This window comes from Misgurnus anguillicaudatus, chromosome 4 (assembly GCF_027580225.2).
Source record: "Misgurnus anguillicaudatus chromosome 4, ASM2758022v2, whole genome shotgun sequence".
NCBI lineage: Eukaryota > Metazoa > Chordata > Actinopteri > Cypriniformes > Cobitidae > Misgurnus > Misgurnus anguillicaudatus.
In genome coordinates, this window is record NC_073340.2 from 20,880,794 (window position 1) to 20,896,286 (window position 15,493).

A 15,493-nucleotide genomic window follows, 5' to 3' on the forward strand; every position below is an offset into this window, starting at 1 on the left:
CAAGACTCTTATTGCAGGATCCTGACAGTCAACATTGGCTTTCAGAGATCATGCACCCTGCCTTTAATAGTAAACATGGAATATGGTTTTGTGATATAGTCACATCATTTTTTTTATTCTTTTTTTGTGATATTATCACGAATTTCCGTGTTTTTTGTGATCGTATAAGGAGTTCCTGTTTTTGTGTGATTGTCACATATTGGTTACTCAACTGCTTTTTCCTATTTTTAAACCATTGTTGCTTCGATTTAGGGTTAGATTTAGTGCTTGCATTAGAATGTCACTTTATATATTGATTTATACTATTTTTTCAGATTTTTTTTATATGTCGCCTGGCGTTAGGGGTAGAGTTGGGTTTGGGTAGGGATGCCATTTTATGTAAATCTAACCCTAAACCGAAGCAACAATGGTAAGAAAATAGGACAAAACAGTTGAGTAACTAATACGTGATAATCACACGAAAACAGGATTCGTTATACGATCACGAAGAAACGCGGAAATTCGTGATAATATCACGAAAAAAAGAATTAAAAAATTATGTGACTATATAACGAAATTTCGTGAGAAACTACATACTGATGCATTTTTACATATTTTATTGAATTTTTTTTATATTTTTTGTATTTGTTAATTCGTTACAATGTTAACACCTTTCGAATGTCAGTAACTATGCATTTTTGATACACATCCTTAAAAAAAATTATTTAGCAATATCACCAACAATGTGCTGTTAAAAAGCACCCACATGATTTTTAAATCTTAACATAGTAAATAATAAAGTACACTACAGTATTTACTACTGTTTATCAATTCACTATAGTAAATGTATAGTATAAATGGACATAATGTAGAAATTACTACAGTAGGCTATACTACGATGTAATATAGTAAATACTTTAGTATGTTTAGTACAGTATTTTGTATTAGGTCAGTATTTTGTAGTACACTTTTACTTTTACTGTAGTACAATTTGATGTAGTGTTTTTAACCTTACCATAGAAAATATATAGCCTACAGTATTTACTATTGTTTACCAATTTACTGTACTTAAAACTATACATTAACAAAGTGTAGTAAATACTATAAAATACTTACTAAAATAGTGTACTACAGTTTACTATAGCAAATGCTATATAAGTATAGAATGGTGTTTTCATGTAAAGCTGCAAAAGATACGAATAACTCCAACGTATACATCTATCATTACTACCTAATATTTAAATTGTTTGTAAAAGTGACATAAATACGGTTTGAATGACGGACAGAAATCGGATCAAGCTGTTTGCTCATCTGTATGTGAAGTCGCTAATACCAGTGAACGCTGTCCGAGGTGCTGCAGCGCGCCCGCGCCGCCCCGCCCGTTTCCATCAGACACTAACCGTGGAGACACGTGACGCGATGTGCTGACAGTCGCTGGCAAAGCTCGCCTGAGAAACACATCGCACCTTGTCTTGCACACTGAACAGGGAGCGAGGTCTTCTGTTTTTACGCCCATATTTAAAGAAGGGAAAAGAGCTAGCACGAACATTTGAACGTTTTAACAATGAAGCGTTCGGTGCCTAATTTTAACTGAGTGTTGGCTCCATTTGGCATTTTTGAAAACCTATTGGGACTTTTGAGATCCGCATCCGCAATTTTATCGCTCCCATTTCTTCCGCTCACTCGACACCGATGCGGTGATTTTTTTGATCAGATGAAAGCCTGAATCGATGTGGAGATAACCAACCAGGTTCATCGGTGAGCTTGACTTGTCAAGGGGCGCATGATGGTCCATTTCTCAAGGTAAAACGATAAAATGTTTAATTTGAAAGCATATTGGATGCTTTATGTGGCGTTGTGCTCACAAGCGTTATGGTTGCGCTTCACGCGCTCAATGCAGTCACGCGCAGGTGAGATGATGCAGCTGGGCTCCATTTGTTAAAATGCGCTTTACTCATTCTCATTGCTATTGTATCGCTTTCGTTTGCTCAATATTGGGCGATATTTGATGACTCCTTGTATTTTCAGTCTGAGGCGTATTAAGGAGGGACAATATGGTTTTTTTCTCTCTTAGTTTGAACAGATGGTGGTTGGTTATTGGCTATGCGCATCTGAGTCATCTCCAACAGTAGTCAAGGGAAATTAAACCGATAAAAATTGCGTTTTTAAGTTCACGCGTATAGCTATTGTTGGATCAGATATCGTAAATCTCACGCGCGAGGTTGTTAGGATGATACAGTGCATTGTTCCTCATCTACAGTAGCTGCTGATAGCGGGGCATTATTACCCTAATCGTTTTTCAAATACGGTAAATAAGACTGTCTTCTGCACATTAATCGCGTGCGATGTATTGTGCAGGATGCATCTGTGAAAGGGAGTCGGTTGTTATCTTGCTAAGTAGCCCCGGTGTAAAGCTGACAGTAAACACATAGGAATTCAAGCATGAAATGATTGGTTGCGATCAGTTGACAGACAGCCCAGAGGCCAGACAATTGCAGTGTCATTAATGCTTAAGAGGCGCGCGATAAGCCCCCGCCCTGGGCTCATTTTGGGATGCGGGACCAGATTTCCCCATTTCACAGCTTCGACGCCGCTGCACGTTTGGACCTTTCGTCATCCTCTTACTGAAATTACTGTAAAATATGACTGCTTGAACGACATGCATACGAGTAGCATGTCGTGTTATTGAGCCAACCCAGTAATAAAGAGAAGATCTATTGGTAGCACAAATGGTACAATGCAATTCAAAATTGTAGATATTTTCTTAGTTATCAAAGAGGATGTTTTTACAATTAGTCGCCTGATTATAGGTAAAAACATTGAATGGCAAAAATTAACCATGGTTTTATTAAAAAAATATATAGTTACTATAATTAAACCATTGTTACCACAAATTAATCATGGTTTTGCTAAAGTAACATAGTTTAACCTTGATATTTGTAGTAAAACAATGGTTTTACAAATGGTAATCAATATGCCAAAGGAACATGGTTGGTACACTTTTGATAAAAACAAGGTTATTTTGTAAGGGAAATGATTTAGATTCTGTTGTCGTAAATATTGATCTTTATGTCTCTGGATTACAGTGTAAATAAAAAGTACTGTTGTAATTGAAGATTGATGTAATCAATAACACCATGAAATTTGTGGTTTCAATGTCAGTATCAATATGAATGATATGTTTTGTGTACAAATTAACGTGTTCTGTGCATTTTTTTTGTTTGTTTTTGAAATAGACAATTTTTTTAAAAAATTAAGATTTTCTTTTCCGTTCCATTTCTCAAGATTATGGATCAAAATGTCTAAACGGATGTGAATTGAAGGTTTGTGAACACTGAGGGCCCTGCTCGGGCCTGCACATTAACACTGCAAAGTGGTACTTTATCTGCGTTTGGTTTAGTGCTGACGTTAGGCCTACACAATGACATTTGTCTAGATTTAAATGAACCTGACATTAATGACCCTAGACACCTCTAATGAACTCTATGCTTTCTAGCACTACCCATGGCTGCAGTTTATGTAGATACCTTGATGTTTCGGCACCACTGTAGCACACTTGGATTTCACTAAAGGATTTTCAAAGTTAGGGAGTAGCCTTATTTTTTTAGCAGACCACTATTTTGGCCTTAGTGTGTTTGTCTCCAAAATTAAGTCATTTTTTTTACAATTAAAAGAGTTGGGCGTTAGACAGGCCCTCTCGCTTTTTTAGTGAACGATGAATAAATTATCCCAAATGTTTAGCAGTCCTGTATGCCATAGGGAGCTTTGTTACACTTTAGGAGCAGACAACTAAGCGAGCTGAAGCATTTTAGTATTTTTTTATTAAGTCAAATTGTTCTACCTTCCTTCGATGTTCACGATGAGCTTCACAATGCGAAACGGCGCACATTTAATTTGGATAGGCCTACTGGTTTGTTGCCTCGTCGATATGGGGGCTAGCATGGAGTTCACAGGCGCCGAAGGCCAATGGGCAAGGTTTCCTATGTGGAACGCCTGCTGCGAGAGCGAAATGAGTTTCAACATGAAGACAAAAAGCGCTCATGGACTTTTAGTGTATTTTGACGATGAAGGATTCTGTGACTTCTTGGAACTGCTCATCCACAACGGTAGACTCAGTTTGCGGTTCTCCATCTTTTGCGCCGAACCGGCGACGGTGCTCTCCGACACCGCGGTAAACGACAGCCGTTGGCACGCCGTCACCTTGCGCAGGAATTTCAAAAACACTACGCTAGTCGTGGACGAAGAGATCAAGTGGGTGGAGGTTAAGTCTAAAAGGAGGGACATGACGGTCTTCAGCCATTTGTTCTTGGGGGGGATACCTCCCGAACTTCGATCTGTGGCGCTACGCCTCACATCTTCAGCCATCAAAGATCAGGTCCCCTACAAAGGGTGGATAACCAATTTGAGAGTGAATGCTTCCGAGCCAGCGCTTATCGGTAGCGAGGGAGTCAACAGCGACATTTGCGAAGCTGACCACATTTGCCAGAACGGAGGAGTCTGCAGCATCGTCAACGATGAGCCCATTTGTGACTGCTCCGAAACGGGATTCCAGGGAAAAGATTGCAGTGAAGAAGAGGCCTGGATTCGTCGTGTCCGTTGTTGAAGTGTTGAAATGTCTAACACAGCCCTCACTTTTTTCTTTTTAACATTGCACTAGTTCCTCAGAGGCAGTGCATGCTACATCATGTCTGTTTCCGGCCTTTACAGCAGGCCAAGTACATTACATGATTAGATTACCACTGATTTTGGTTAGTGAAAGCAATTGTTTTAAAGGCTAAGATGATGTAAATAGGTTTTAGTGCCATCAAATTCACAAAAAGCACATGTTTTTGATAACATGACATCATCGAAGGCTGGTTCCAGCCCATTGGGATGCCCAACCTCTCTTTTTTATGCTAAATTAACTTAATATACTCTTGACCCCGCACTGGCATTACAATTAAGTATGAAAATGTTCAGTTGAATACATTCATACAAGCCCATGATTGAAGTGTCATGATTTGAATATTATTCTCCCTCTGAATTTAAGGGGTTGGGTGCTCAAATTATGTAATTAGCCAGATGTTTCATAGAGTCAATGTAATGATTTTGCCCAAGTTGCAAAGGAAAAATAATGACGCACTCTATATAGCATTCAGCAAGCATTTGCTAAAATATTACAAAGCATTCATTAAATGTGTTTTACAAGTAAACCTCTACTACTAACAGAATAATTTTTTAATTACAGAAGCAATTAAAACTATTGATGATGCAACTAAATAGGAGAGGCACATTCTGCTTATAAAGTAGCTTTCGAAAACGGTTTATGCATATCATGTCAGGTCTTTATGTAAACTCTGTTCCCTTTTGAATATGTATGTTCTGGTTGGTTTGACTTAATCCCTTGGTGTCAGATTTCACTGTTTTATGTTTTATCCATCTTTCTCTTCATTCTTTATTTTTTTTTTTACAATCGTCTATGGACTGATCTTGATGTTGATGGATATTGTCTGGGTTAGGCCGTGAGCTGAAAAGGCACCATGTTGCCAAGGAAACTACATACCCACTGAGTAAATTTTGCCCTCCTGAAGCACAACAGAGAGTCGGTGCGTTTCGCTGACAAATGTTCAAAATAAAATAAATGTCGGCATTGTGGTACGGTACTTGCCAGGCTCTCTGCGAAATGGATTGTTTAGTGAATCAGAGGTGGGTTTGATGAGATTACGCCAAAAGGGCAGAGCCCACAGATGCTCGGCAGCTTGTTTAAAAGCAAGACGTGCCACTCTTCAGCCCCTGTGCTGGTAGAAATCCGCATCTTTACCGGGTGAGTCAGAACAGACCTGCCTACACAGCTCTGGAGTTGCCTCTGTCATGCACTTTGGGGTGACATATGAAGATATGCGATGATGGTGGAGGCCACATGAGTTATCATTAGCATTATTTATTGATCTAAGTTGGCGATGTTAGGCGTTGGCGTTGTCTTTGTAAAGCTGTTTTGCTTCAGATTGGGAAGATCAGAGAATAAATCAGTGCTTGAGACATTCATGCATTTACAATCGGTGACGTCTGTCATGTTTGATCATATTCATATCCTAACTTATATTATTAGATATGAGGTGCACAATATAGCAGTACAGTACTAGCGGACAGGGAAGCCATTATGAAGGTTTAATTTCTTGTGACGTTCATTAAAGCGACAGCACAGATCTAAACTCCTTTTAGCCCAGTTCTGTCTGTCCTTCGCTTATTAATGTAAATCTGGCTCCTGAAGCTCCTGCTGGGAAGAAAGAAGGCCACGTCTGCCTCCGCACAGTCATTTTCTGTGTTGTCAGCTTCTTGACTGAGGTGATCTATCAACTGACCACCGACTGCCTTTGCCAATAAAATGTCCCCGACTCGTATTTCATAGAGAAAATGTAATTGCTGCACATTAAACAGCTCTTTTAAACATTGCTAGCTTTCTCCTGCACATTCTTTGGATCAATGATCCCCAATAAGGGGCGTGTGTACCCCTGGAGGTACTTGGAAAGATATATTAAATAATAGATTAGCTAATAATGGAGAACTAATCATTAATAATCTAATTTTCAGTTCCTTTATAAGGAAGAATGTTTTTATTGTATAGATGACATAGAGAGATATACTGTAATGTATGTGTTATTTGAGATATATTTATTATTATTAATCCATCAAGTATAAATCCAGTGAAGTCTACTAGAGTAGTGTTTGCTGTTCGGATAGGAAACACTTTTTTAGATACACTGACACACACACACACATCCATAGCTTTCTTTGACTTCTTTGTAAATAAACCTTGGTACTAGTCAGGAAGGTCTACTTGCTGTCTACCGTCATTGAAAGCTCTGCAGTGCCGTAGGTCTGTGTGGGTGTGTTTACCGGGTATCATGGAGGAAAGGGTGGTTTGTGGATTAAATATGTCTTTTCTATCTACGCGTCCACTCTGTCATACTCTCGACAGGCAGTTGTGGTAATAACCTTCTTTAGCCAAGCAGGTGCGGGGCTCTCAGCGGGAAAGGCCGTCCACACGGCAAAGAATAACAGTGCTACAGGTAATGAGATATTTTTGCCCTGCTGGGGTTAGAGAAAGAGCCTTATTTTATGTTATTATGGTTAATGCTCTTACAAGTCTGAATTGGAAAGCCATAAGGGTCTACTCTGTATCAGCTTGCAGACATTGATACCTTATCTTTATGCTCTATTAACTGTATAATGCGCTTCGTCTCCCTGGTTAAAGATGGCTGTAAGGAATCTGCAATTGACGTCCGTGTGGTTTTTGGAGGCTGGGAGACGTCGGTCGGAGAATTGGATTGTGTTGTGGGGCTTGTGTACAACAGTGATTAGATTGTTTCACCTCTTATCTTTTGTGGTGGAGCTAACATTGTAAGACTCGGTACCTAGATGTATTTCAGAACATTGAAGCGTTTCAAAGCGTGCCATATTTTATACAGTTCCTGCACCTTGTGTTGTTTAAAGGTTTTGTTATATTTTTAGCTATTATTTCAGTACAACTGTATGTGGCACATGCTAATAATTGAGGGCAGTGCACTGCATTATGTTTTACAGAGCCATTATTCCCTTGATAATAAAATACAGGATCGGTTTTAATCAGATACATGGATTCATTTTAGTGACTCATTTAATCGTGGCACTAGGAGCCTGTTTTGAAAATGACAAGAGATGAGGTAAAAAGATGCAGTGAGTGTATGTGCATTTAACTGTTTGCATAAATAAACAAATCACATTGGAAATTAAGTTGAATTTCAAAACAAGAAGAAATGTATTCTGATTTCGTCCCCAAAAAGTATAGAGTTTAGGATAATAGATAGCAAATATATTACTACTACATCCTTCTTTTGTTAGCCATGTTGCATTTATCCGGTCGTAAATAAAAAACACTATATACAAAGATATAGAAATATCTCAGATGCAAAAACCTTCATCAAAAATTAGATAATGATAATAACCAAATGCTCTTGGTACATAATATACGTTTATCAAATACTTTTGCTCAAAATTAGCTTAATCCCAGACTTAGGCGGGGTGGAGTTGGATCTACGTCCAGGGGGCGGAGTTGGATCTCGTTCCACTGCACTTAGGTCCTGCCCCAAATGGCGCACTTCATGTGGACTTTCAGTCTCGTGGCCTTAAATTGCGCATGTTCACTTAGTCTACTAGTCCGTAGGGTGTCCCATCTGTCATTTTTACGCTTTCAAGTGTGCTCATCAAGCCTCCTTTGCCCCCTTGATGCGGTCCCGCACTGCAGCAGGCTTCGCGCCGAATGTAAGCCGAATAGATCGGATATTGTCAAAACTTGCTGCATGTCATTGAAAAGCAACATTGGCAAATGACAACAACTCAGGTGGACATCTCTCGCCACCACATGACTTTTTTTAGCAGTGCAATGCAGGACGAAGGCTCCACTTACACTGTAAAAAGTGAAAGTTGGATCCACTTACACAAATTCCTTTAATTGGTAATACTTAAAAATGTAAAAAAATTCACTAAAAGTGAGAAAATTTAAGGTGAAAATGTAAAGAAATACGGAGCCCCTAAGGGGACATGGAGCAAAAATTAAATAGTTTAGTTTCGCGTGCGCACGTGAAACTTTCGCATTTAGTTTTGCGTGCGCACTTCAAAGTATTGTGTGCGCATGTGAATCTATCGAAAGTTGAATCTAGCGAAGGTTTCACGTGCGCACACGATAGATTCACGTGCGCACGTGATAGATTCCTTAGAAACTTTCGCTCTCACGTGTGTACCCGATAGTTTTAAGTGCGCACCCGATAGTTTCACATGGGCACGCGATAGTTTCACATGGGCACGCGATAGTTTCACGTGGGCACGCGGTAGTTTCACGTGGGCACGCGATAGTTTCACGTGCGCACACGAAAATAAACCCTTAAAAAAATTCTGCACATAAAGGTTTCGCGAGAGCACATGAAAGTTTCATGTGAGCACATAAAACAAAACTTTAGATTTTTTTACTCTAATGTCACCTTAGGGGCTAAGTAAAGAAAAACTTTTGGTAACACCTATTTTTCAATTTTTTAGGTTTTACCAATTGAAGTACATTTTTAAGTTAATCCAACTTAATGCTGAAGTTTAATGTCTTGTTACCGACATAAAGTGGTATAATCTTGTATTTAAATATTGTGTAATTTTTTTTGCATATCGTAACATTTTACTTTGTGGTTCTGGGTCAGTAAGTGTTTATTATAAATGCAGATATTGTATACAAGTCACTTTTAAAATATATTGCAAGCGGAAAAAAACAGATATAGTCAACAAAATGAACTCAAATAATTTGTCATATAATTATATAGTCAAGATCTATACAGTGTAAATCAAACCTAAGAGTCTGATAAAAAATAATCATGTACAAGAAAGCCGCACTTAAAGGGTTTTGCATCTGAGTGTTTCATACACAGAAATATAAAGAGGACAGTCATGTGGATTTATGATCAAAGGTTTACATATAACATCACGCCCTGAATGGTTACTGTAGCCGATGACATGCATCAACCGCTAAATATACCTAGCTAAATTAAACAAACACGGCAAATGTAGGTCAGAAGCCAGAAATGGATTCTTTAGTAAGGCACTTCACTATAAAATCTCTTGACTGTTGTAATAACCGCGAGTTCACTCCATGTTTGCAATCGACTTTCACCTTCTTTGATCTCACAACATTGGTTTATAATCTTGAATGGAGGGGGAGTCACGGTGTCAGAGACGCTGTATATTGAGAATTCCCCTATCAGTGACAGATGAAGCTCGCTCCAGAAGGACTTAGCTCACTAATCTCTCTGTACTGTAGATGAACGCAATATGCAACGTGCTGCACGTTGCTCCCTGTGGGTGAAATCTTAAACTAGATTTGGTGAAGAGGATTAAAATCCCCATCACTGGCACGGCGACGATACAGCAATGACGCAGCTTTACTTATTAGGCTTTACCATGATTCGCATTTATGCATGACAGATCGTCGAGTACAGTGCAGTAGTAGTCACAAATACATCGTATTGATTAATCATTTGTTTTGTTTACACTAGTGGCCTTAGTCTGCTATCAAATGCGTTTGTTTGTTTGTTAGTGGACACTTGTCTTGTCCTAGTGAAGGGTATAACTGCAACCTGGTGGGCTCAAAGAGTGGGCGTGGCTTCCTCTCATTAACAGATAAGCTGGACACCTTTTTGATGTTTTATTCATTCGTAGTTGAATCACATCTGTAGTGGGATTGTTATACGTTTCCCTTTGAATGTGGTACTTGGGAGATTTGGGTGTGTTTGTGCTCGGACTGCTTTAAACAAGCATCTTGAGCTTGCATCCTGTTTGTAAAGGGCTGCATAAAAGCAGGCGTCACATTGCATTTGCCCCCTGCATGCGCAGGCCTGCGCAAGAGCAGGGGCGAGTGTGTGCACGACAGCTTTGTGTGTGTAGGTCATCTTGAATCGCTTATTCTCTGCCAAATCGGGGCAGTGTGCACGGCCAGCAGTTAAAGGAATCTGTCAGCTCAATGAAAGCCTGCATGTCGTTGGCTCTGTGTGAGCTCTGCAGCGCTAAAGAGCGGCTACGTGATCCTGATCTGTCAGTCGGTGAAATGTAAATACACCGCTGTCCGGCAAGCCGGGCTCTGGAGAACCAGGCTCTGCGTGTCTTTGCAAATCTCTGTTGTGTCCACACAGAGAGATATATCTAAATTTCAGCCCTATCCTTGCACTTTTTGTAAGGGGGAATGTGACAAATTTGTCTCTGCACTGCGCAAGATAGGTGGAAACACAAAATCGATGGAACGGGTCTCTTAAACGCCTGTAGAGGCTGACAGTACGGCTGGCTAGTTAGTATTTTGTGACAGTTTGAGGAAACTAAACTGTTTAGGAAACGGTTTTGTAGCATTATTTTCCCCCTGGGCAGGTTTTTTGTTTTGTCAGTGGGATACGTTTGCACATTTGTCAAAGCAGATTCGTCAGTTACTTTATAAGCTCATAAGAGAGAATAGAAAATCACCTGTCATCTTCCACCGCAACACTAACAGCAAAATATTTCTTTGTCATATTTTCTGGCATGGCACGCTTTTCTGTTCATTTTATTTCTTTATTTATTTTTTGGTTTTCATATATTCATCAGCATTTTTTTTTTGTGGCAATAGTGGTGCATGCAATTTGTGTTCGGTCGTGTGGAGGAACCAGCTGCGGTAAGTTCTGGGTCATTATTCTCCTCAAGATCCAAAACATGGAGGTAGGACTGAATGTTTTAACTTTAAGATAGCAGAGTCTATTTTTAGGGAGACTTGGGTGAGTTGATCCAGGAACTGTCACCGAAATAAAAGGTGTGTTGAGGGAATGCATGACTGTGTAATATTTCAAGGTAATGTACTCTTTTTAATTATACATAAAACTGATAAAGTGCAGACAAAAAAAGGAAATCTATTAGGTAATGACTAAATGGGGTAATTGCATTACATGCATATGCGTGTATGTATTCAGGTATTGTATGTTTCTTTATTACTGACCTGACTGAATGATGTTGTTTTCTCTTAGTAGGTTCATGTTGCATCATCTGCCGGCATTTTATTTTTAAATACATGCATGCATGCAAATTCCCCACACTTGAACGTCATTCAAAATGATAAATATTTATTCAGTAGATAAAAGTGGTTTTAATTATAATAAATACATAGAAAATAATGAAACAGTGCTGGAAAGCTAAAGCCCATCCAGAAAACAAACAAAACAAAACATTCTCAATTAGCATGTCATTTAAATTTTCCCCAGAAAAAACTGCATATTAATATCTCTTTTTTAAAAAACATTCGAGTGAAATGACAAATTGTTGCTGTTAGTCCCTCACCCATTCCATCTTCCAGTTTATCTTTTAATGAATTAATCGCTTGCATGTCTGCGCATGCTCATTGATATATTGTAAAGGCCCAATTTCAACCATGTGTTTTATCAGCTTTTGAATTACTTAATAAAGTGTTATCATCTCACTGTGGAATAATACTGTAGACTCGATGAGATTAGATCTGGAGGAGAACAGAGGACACTTAAAGTCAAATAAACCCTCTGGTCTCCACATTTTCTATGGTAATGAATGTTTGGCCTGGGCACAGGATGATAAGACGCATGGTAACCACGGTAATCCTCAAGGCTGGGCCACCTTCCAGCCTGCATGCCTCTTAATCAATGTCTCCTTCTCTCTCTCCACGCCTCGGCCGCCCTTCCAGAAGAGGCCTACGTCGGAGGTGGGTTGATTTTTTTCCCCTGCTTCTATTTTACTTTTCATCCGACCCCCCTCTCCCTGCTCATGTTCTTCTTTCTGTCTTCATATTTTTTTGGAAATATTTCTTTGTGACCCGTTTTAGTTTTGATTTGGTTCATTAAGAGTATGTGGAACTGGTGCTTTTTGCGAGTTTGAGACTGGTGTACAACACAGGTAACAGGTATGCTGCTTTTATTTCTTTAAAAACACTTTTCGATTAAATGCACATGACTCTACAAAGTAAAAACTAGAGGTTGAAGCAAATGGATGCTATAGTCTTTCAATTACATCCATTTTAAAATCTATATTAAAGATACAGACACACATGTATTAAAATTTGATACATCACACAGTGAAGTAAATGATACACTCTCTCACTTGCACACACACACACACACATGCACAGGTTTTTATGCAATGTATGCATCTCCGAACAATCTGGTGGGTAAGTACCATAGACACGTAACATCTCCTGTTTCTAACTGGTGTTTCAAACCCTGCAGCCTTTACAGTCAAAAATTTTTTGTTTTTTTTTCAACCCAGCATTGGGTCAAAAAGAGATGAACCCAACCTGCTGAGTTGTATTTTAATTAGTGATGCACCGATGTATCGGCCGCCGAAATTTATCGGCCGATTTTTGATGAATTTGAAACCATCGGCATATCGGCAATAGCACGAGAAAGGCCGATTGTTTATTAATTAACTGCATAAAGAAATCCGTTATGTAAAAAATGAGTTAATTTTGTTAATAAAATAAATGCTGAATAGCAAAAACCACATTTGAAGGTTGTCATGCTGTCTTATTATATTTGTTTTAGCTTAATTTGTGCCTCTCTTATTTGGTCAGTTGAATGTTAATTAGATCCCATCCATGTTCAGTAAAAATAATCTGATGCAGAAATAAACTAGCTAATAGACCAACTGTGTAGTATTGTATACAAGTTGTCTGTTTAAATCGGTATCGGCCCAAAAAAATCCTATCGGTGCATCCCTAGTTTTAACCTATTGTTGGGTCAATTATAATCTAGGTTAATTTAACCTAATTGGCAGGGTTCGTCCCAATGCTGGATTTAAAATAACCTAGCATTTTTTTTGTGTAATCTAGTCAAATTATATGTCTTTGTATCCTACCTTTAAGAAGATATATACAGATACAGTGAGACATTCGTCATTGGGTTTATTTAGTGATGCCAAATGTACTATTTTAAATAAATCTGCTATACTAACATACGTGAAACAAGTCTCACTTTACCTGTATTCTACCCATTCAAATTCCATCTCCAAATAAATGGCCGTGGCTCACAGGAACCAAAGACAGGCATCCTATGAAGGGTGTAAAATGGGTAGTATTGATTTATATGTAAGTAGATATTTGATGAATAGCCTCGTTTTTTATTGTATTATTGACACATTTTTGTGACAAACCATTATTTGTATATTATTTAATATATAACAGTATGCTTACAGTAGTAAGATCTAATCAGCGTATTTGTCCTGGTGTCCAATGATGACAATTATGCAAAAATCATCTTTTTAGGCAAGGTTGACCAAGTGATTTTTATATACAGTAGATCTGTCTCTTTCAAGTGTGACCGATAAAGCATTGCAACCTCTGGGTTGATGAAATGCTTTTTGAATGTTCCCTCACACCCACTCTCTCCCTCACCTCTTGATCCCACCCCCCTTACCCCACCACGCACTGCGGGCATCACAGTTGAGACGATGCCCGCGTATCAATGTGACAAGAAACCTTCCCATGATCCCGTTCTCTGTGCTGACTGTGCTCTTGTCTTCCCTTAAGGTCTTGCGCACCTGATGATGGGCGACCAAGGTATGGGTTTTATTTCTTACTCACCTTTTTGCCTCCATCACCCACGCCCTCCTCCTCCACCACCACCTATACCTTTCTGCCTCTCTCTCACTGCCTTGTGCTGAATCCACCTCACATCCTTCACCGCTGGTAGGGATTTTCCAGGGCTGCATTCTTTCCGGCTTGGTGCTGAGCCGATGGATGGTTTGGTCTTTTCCATATTTCCCCTTCTCTTTCTGTTTCTCTCGCTCTCTTTGTGTTCCCTCAACTCGCGTCGTTTTCAAATAATTTTCAGTCATCTTCAAATGCCTGCTATGTCATTGTTGCTTGCCCAATTCATTTTTCTATATAGAGGAGAATATACTTTCAACCCAGTGGATGATGCGATGCGAGTTACAGGGGTTTGTTCGCTTTTTGTAAAGGCACTAGTCACAAATCCGGAAAGCGTTAGTCGATTGTCCGATTTTCATGCTTTCTCCCTCATCTCTGTCATCGTCATGTTCTGGCATGTATCGCGACGGGAGGCTTCATCTCCTTTGCCTGCCCTCATGCATGGAGTCTCTTCTAAACGTAACCTTTCATTTTCTGTCTGTGAATCTAACACACGACCATGATTCTGACTGTTGCCTCTTTCCTCTCCCTTGTATTTTCCTGTATCTCTCTGGATTTTCTCTTCATGGAACCATTATATCAATATCATAGGGAAAAGAAAAGGTATATAATGTTTCTTTCATACTATGTAATGATCTAGCTTCTTAAGCTTTCCATGTGTTTACCTGTATATGTGGCTTTACACATGCATCTGTTTATTTGTGTGTTTGTGAAGTCACACACTGATTTTTGTATGTCACTGTGATCTCCATAAATATGGCGAGGGGCTGGAAGGTAGGTGTGATGTCATAAAAATGAGTTTTTATCATGTGATGCCTGCTAGGGTTTCTATGAAAAAAAAATTTTTTTAAGAATTTTTAAACAGCAGAATAGCCTTCCTGCCAAATTAATGTTTATGCTATTATTAGTTTGTTTATGGACAGAAGGTGTGCAGCACTACATTATTGTTGCCAACATGTAAGAAAATATTTACTATATTCATTCACACATTTGTAATATGTCATAATTTCTCTTACATAATTAAAATTGTCTTGATGAACAAATTAAATTAACAAATAAAAGCAATACATTAATAAAGTGGCAAATCTAGTAAAACAACAATTGCATACAATATTATTAGCATGAAACACATAAACAATTTAGGACATTAAACAAAACATTCAATATAAACACATGTGCATTTGTCAGATAATTACAAATAATCAGATAAGAGCATTTACAGGGATTTTTTACTTAGTTATTTTAATTTTGCAGGCTTTTATCAGTTTCCCAGCATAGCCACATAAATCCAAATTCATTTAGTAATACTTTACTGCTGTTTAATATTAAATG

The 15,493-nt window shown here is 38.7% G+C and overlaps 1 protein-coding gene across 13 annotated transcripts in view; it reads left to right on the forward strand.

The window, feature by feature from the left end:
* Nucleotides 1–1,396: 1,396 nt before the first annotated feature.
* Nucleotides 1,397–15,493, forward strand: part of nrxn1a (neurexin 1a) — a 212,578-nt gene continuing 198,481 nt past the window's right edge. For 7 of the 13 annotated variants that reach the window (XM_073866955.1, XM_073866956.1, XM_073866965.1 and 4 more), the window contains exons 1-5: nucleotides 1,397–1,782; nucleotides 3,265–4,555; nucleotides 12,211–12,223; nucleotides 14,042–14,071; nucleotides 14,753–14,764. In XM_073866955.1, coding sequence (XP_073723056.1) covers nucleotides 3,830–4,555; nucleotides 12,211–12,223; nucleotides 14,042–14,071; nucleotides 14,753–14,764 — 781 coding nt within the window. In that variant the 5' untranslated portion in view covers nucleotides 1,397–1,782; nucleotides 3,265–3,829. Of the gene's footprint in view, nucleotides 1,783–3,264; nucleotides 4,556–12,210; nucleotides 12,224–14,038; nucleotides 14,072–14,752; nucleotides 14,765–15,493 lie in introns of all 13 variants that reach the window. The other 6 variants (XM_073866958.1, XM_073866960.1, XM_073866964.1 and 3 more) reach the window with 3 other exon arrangements.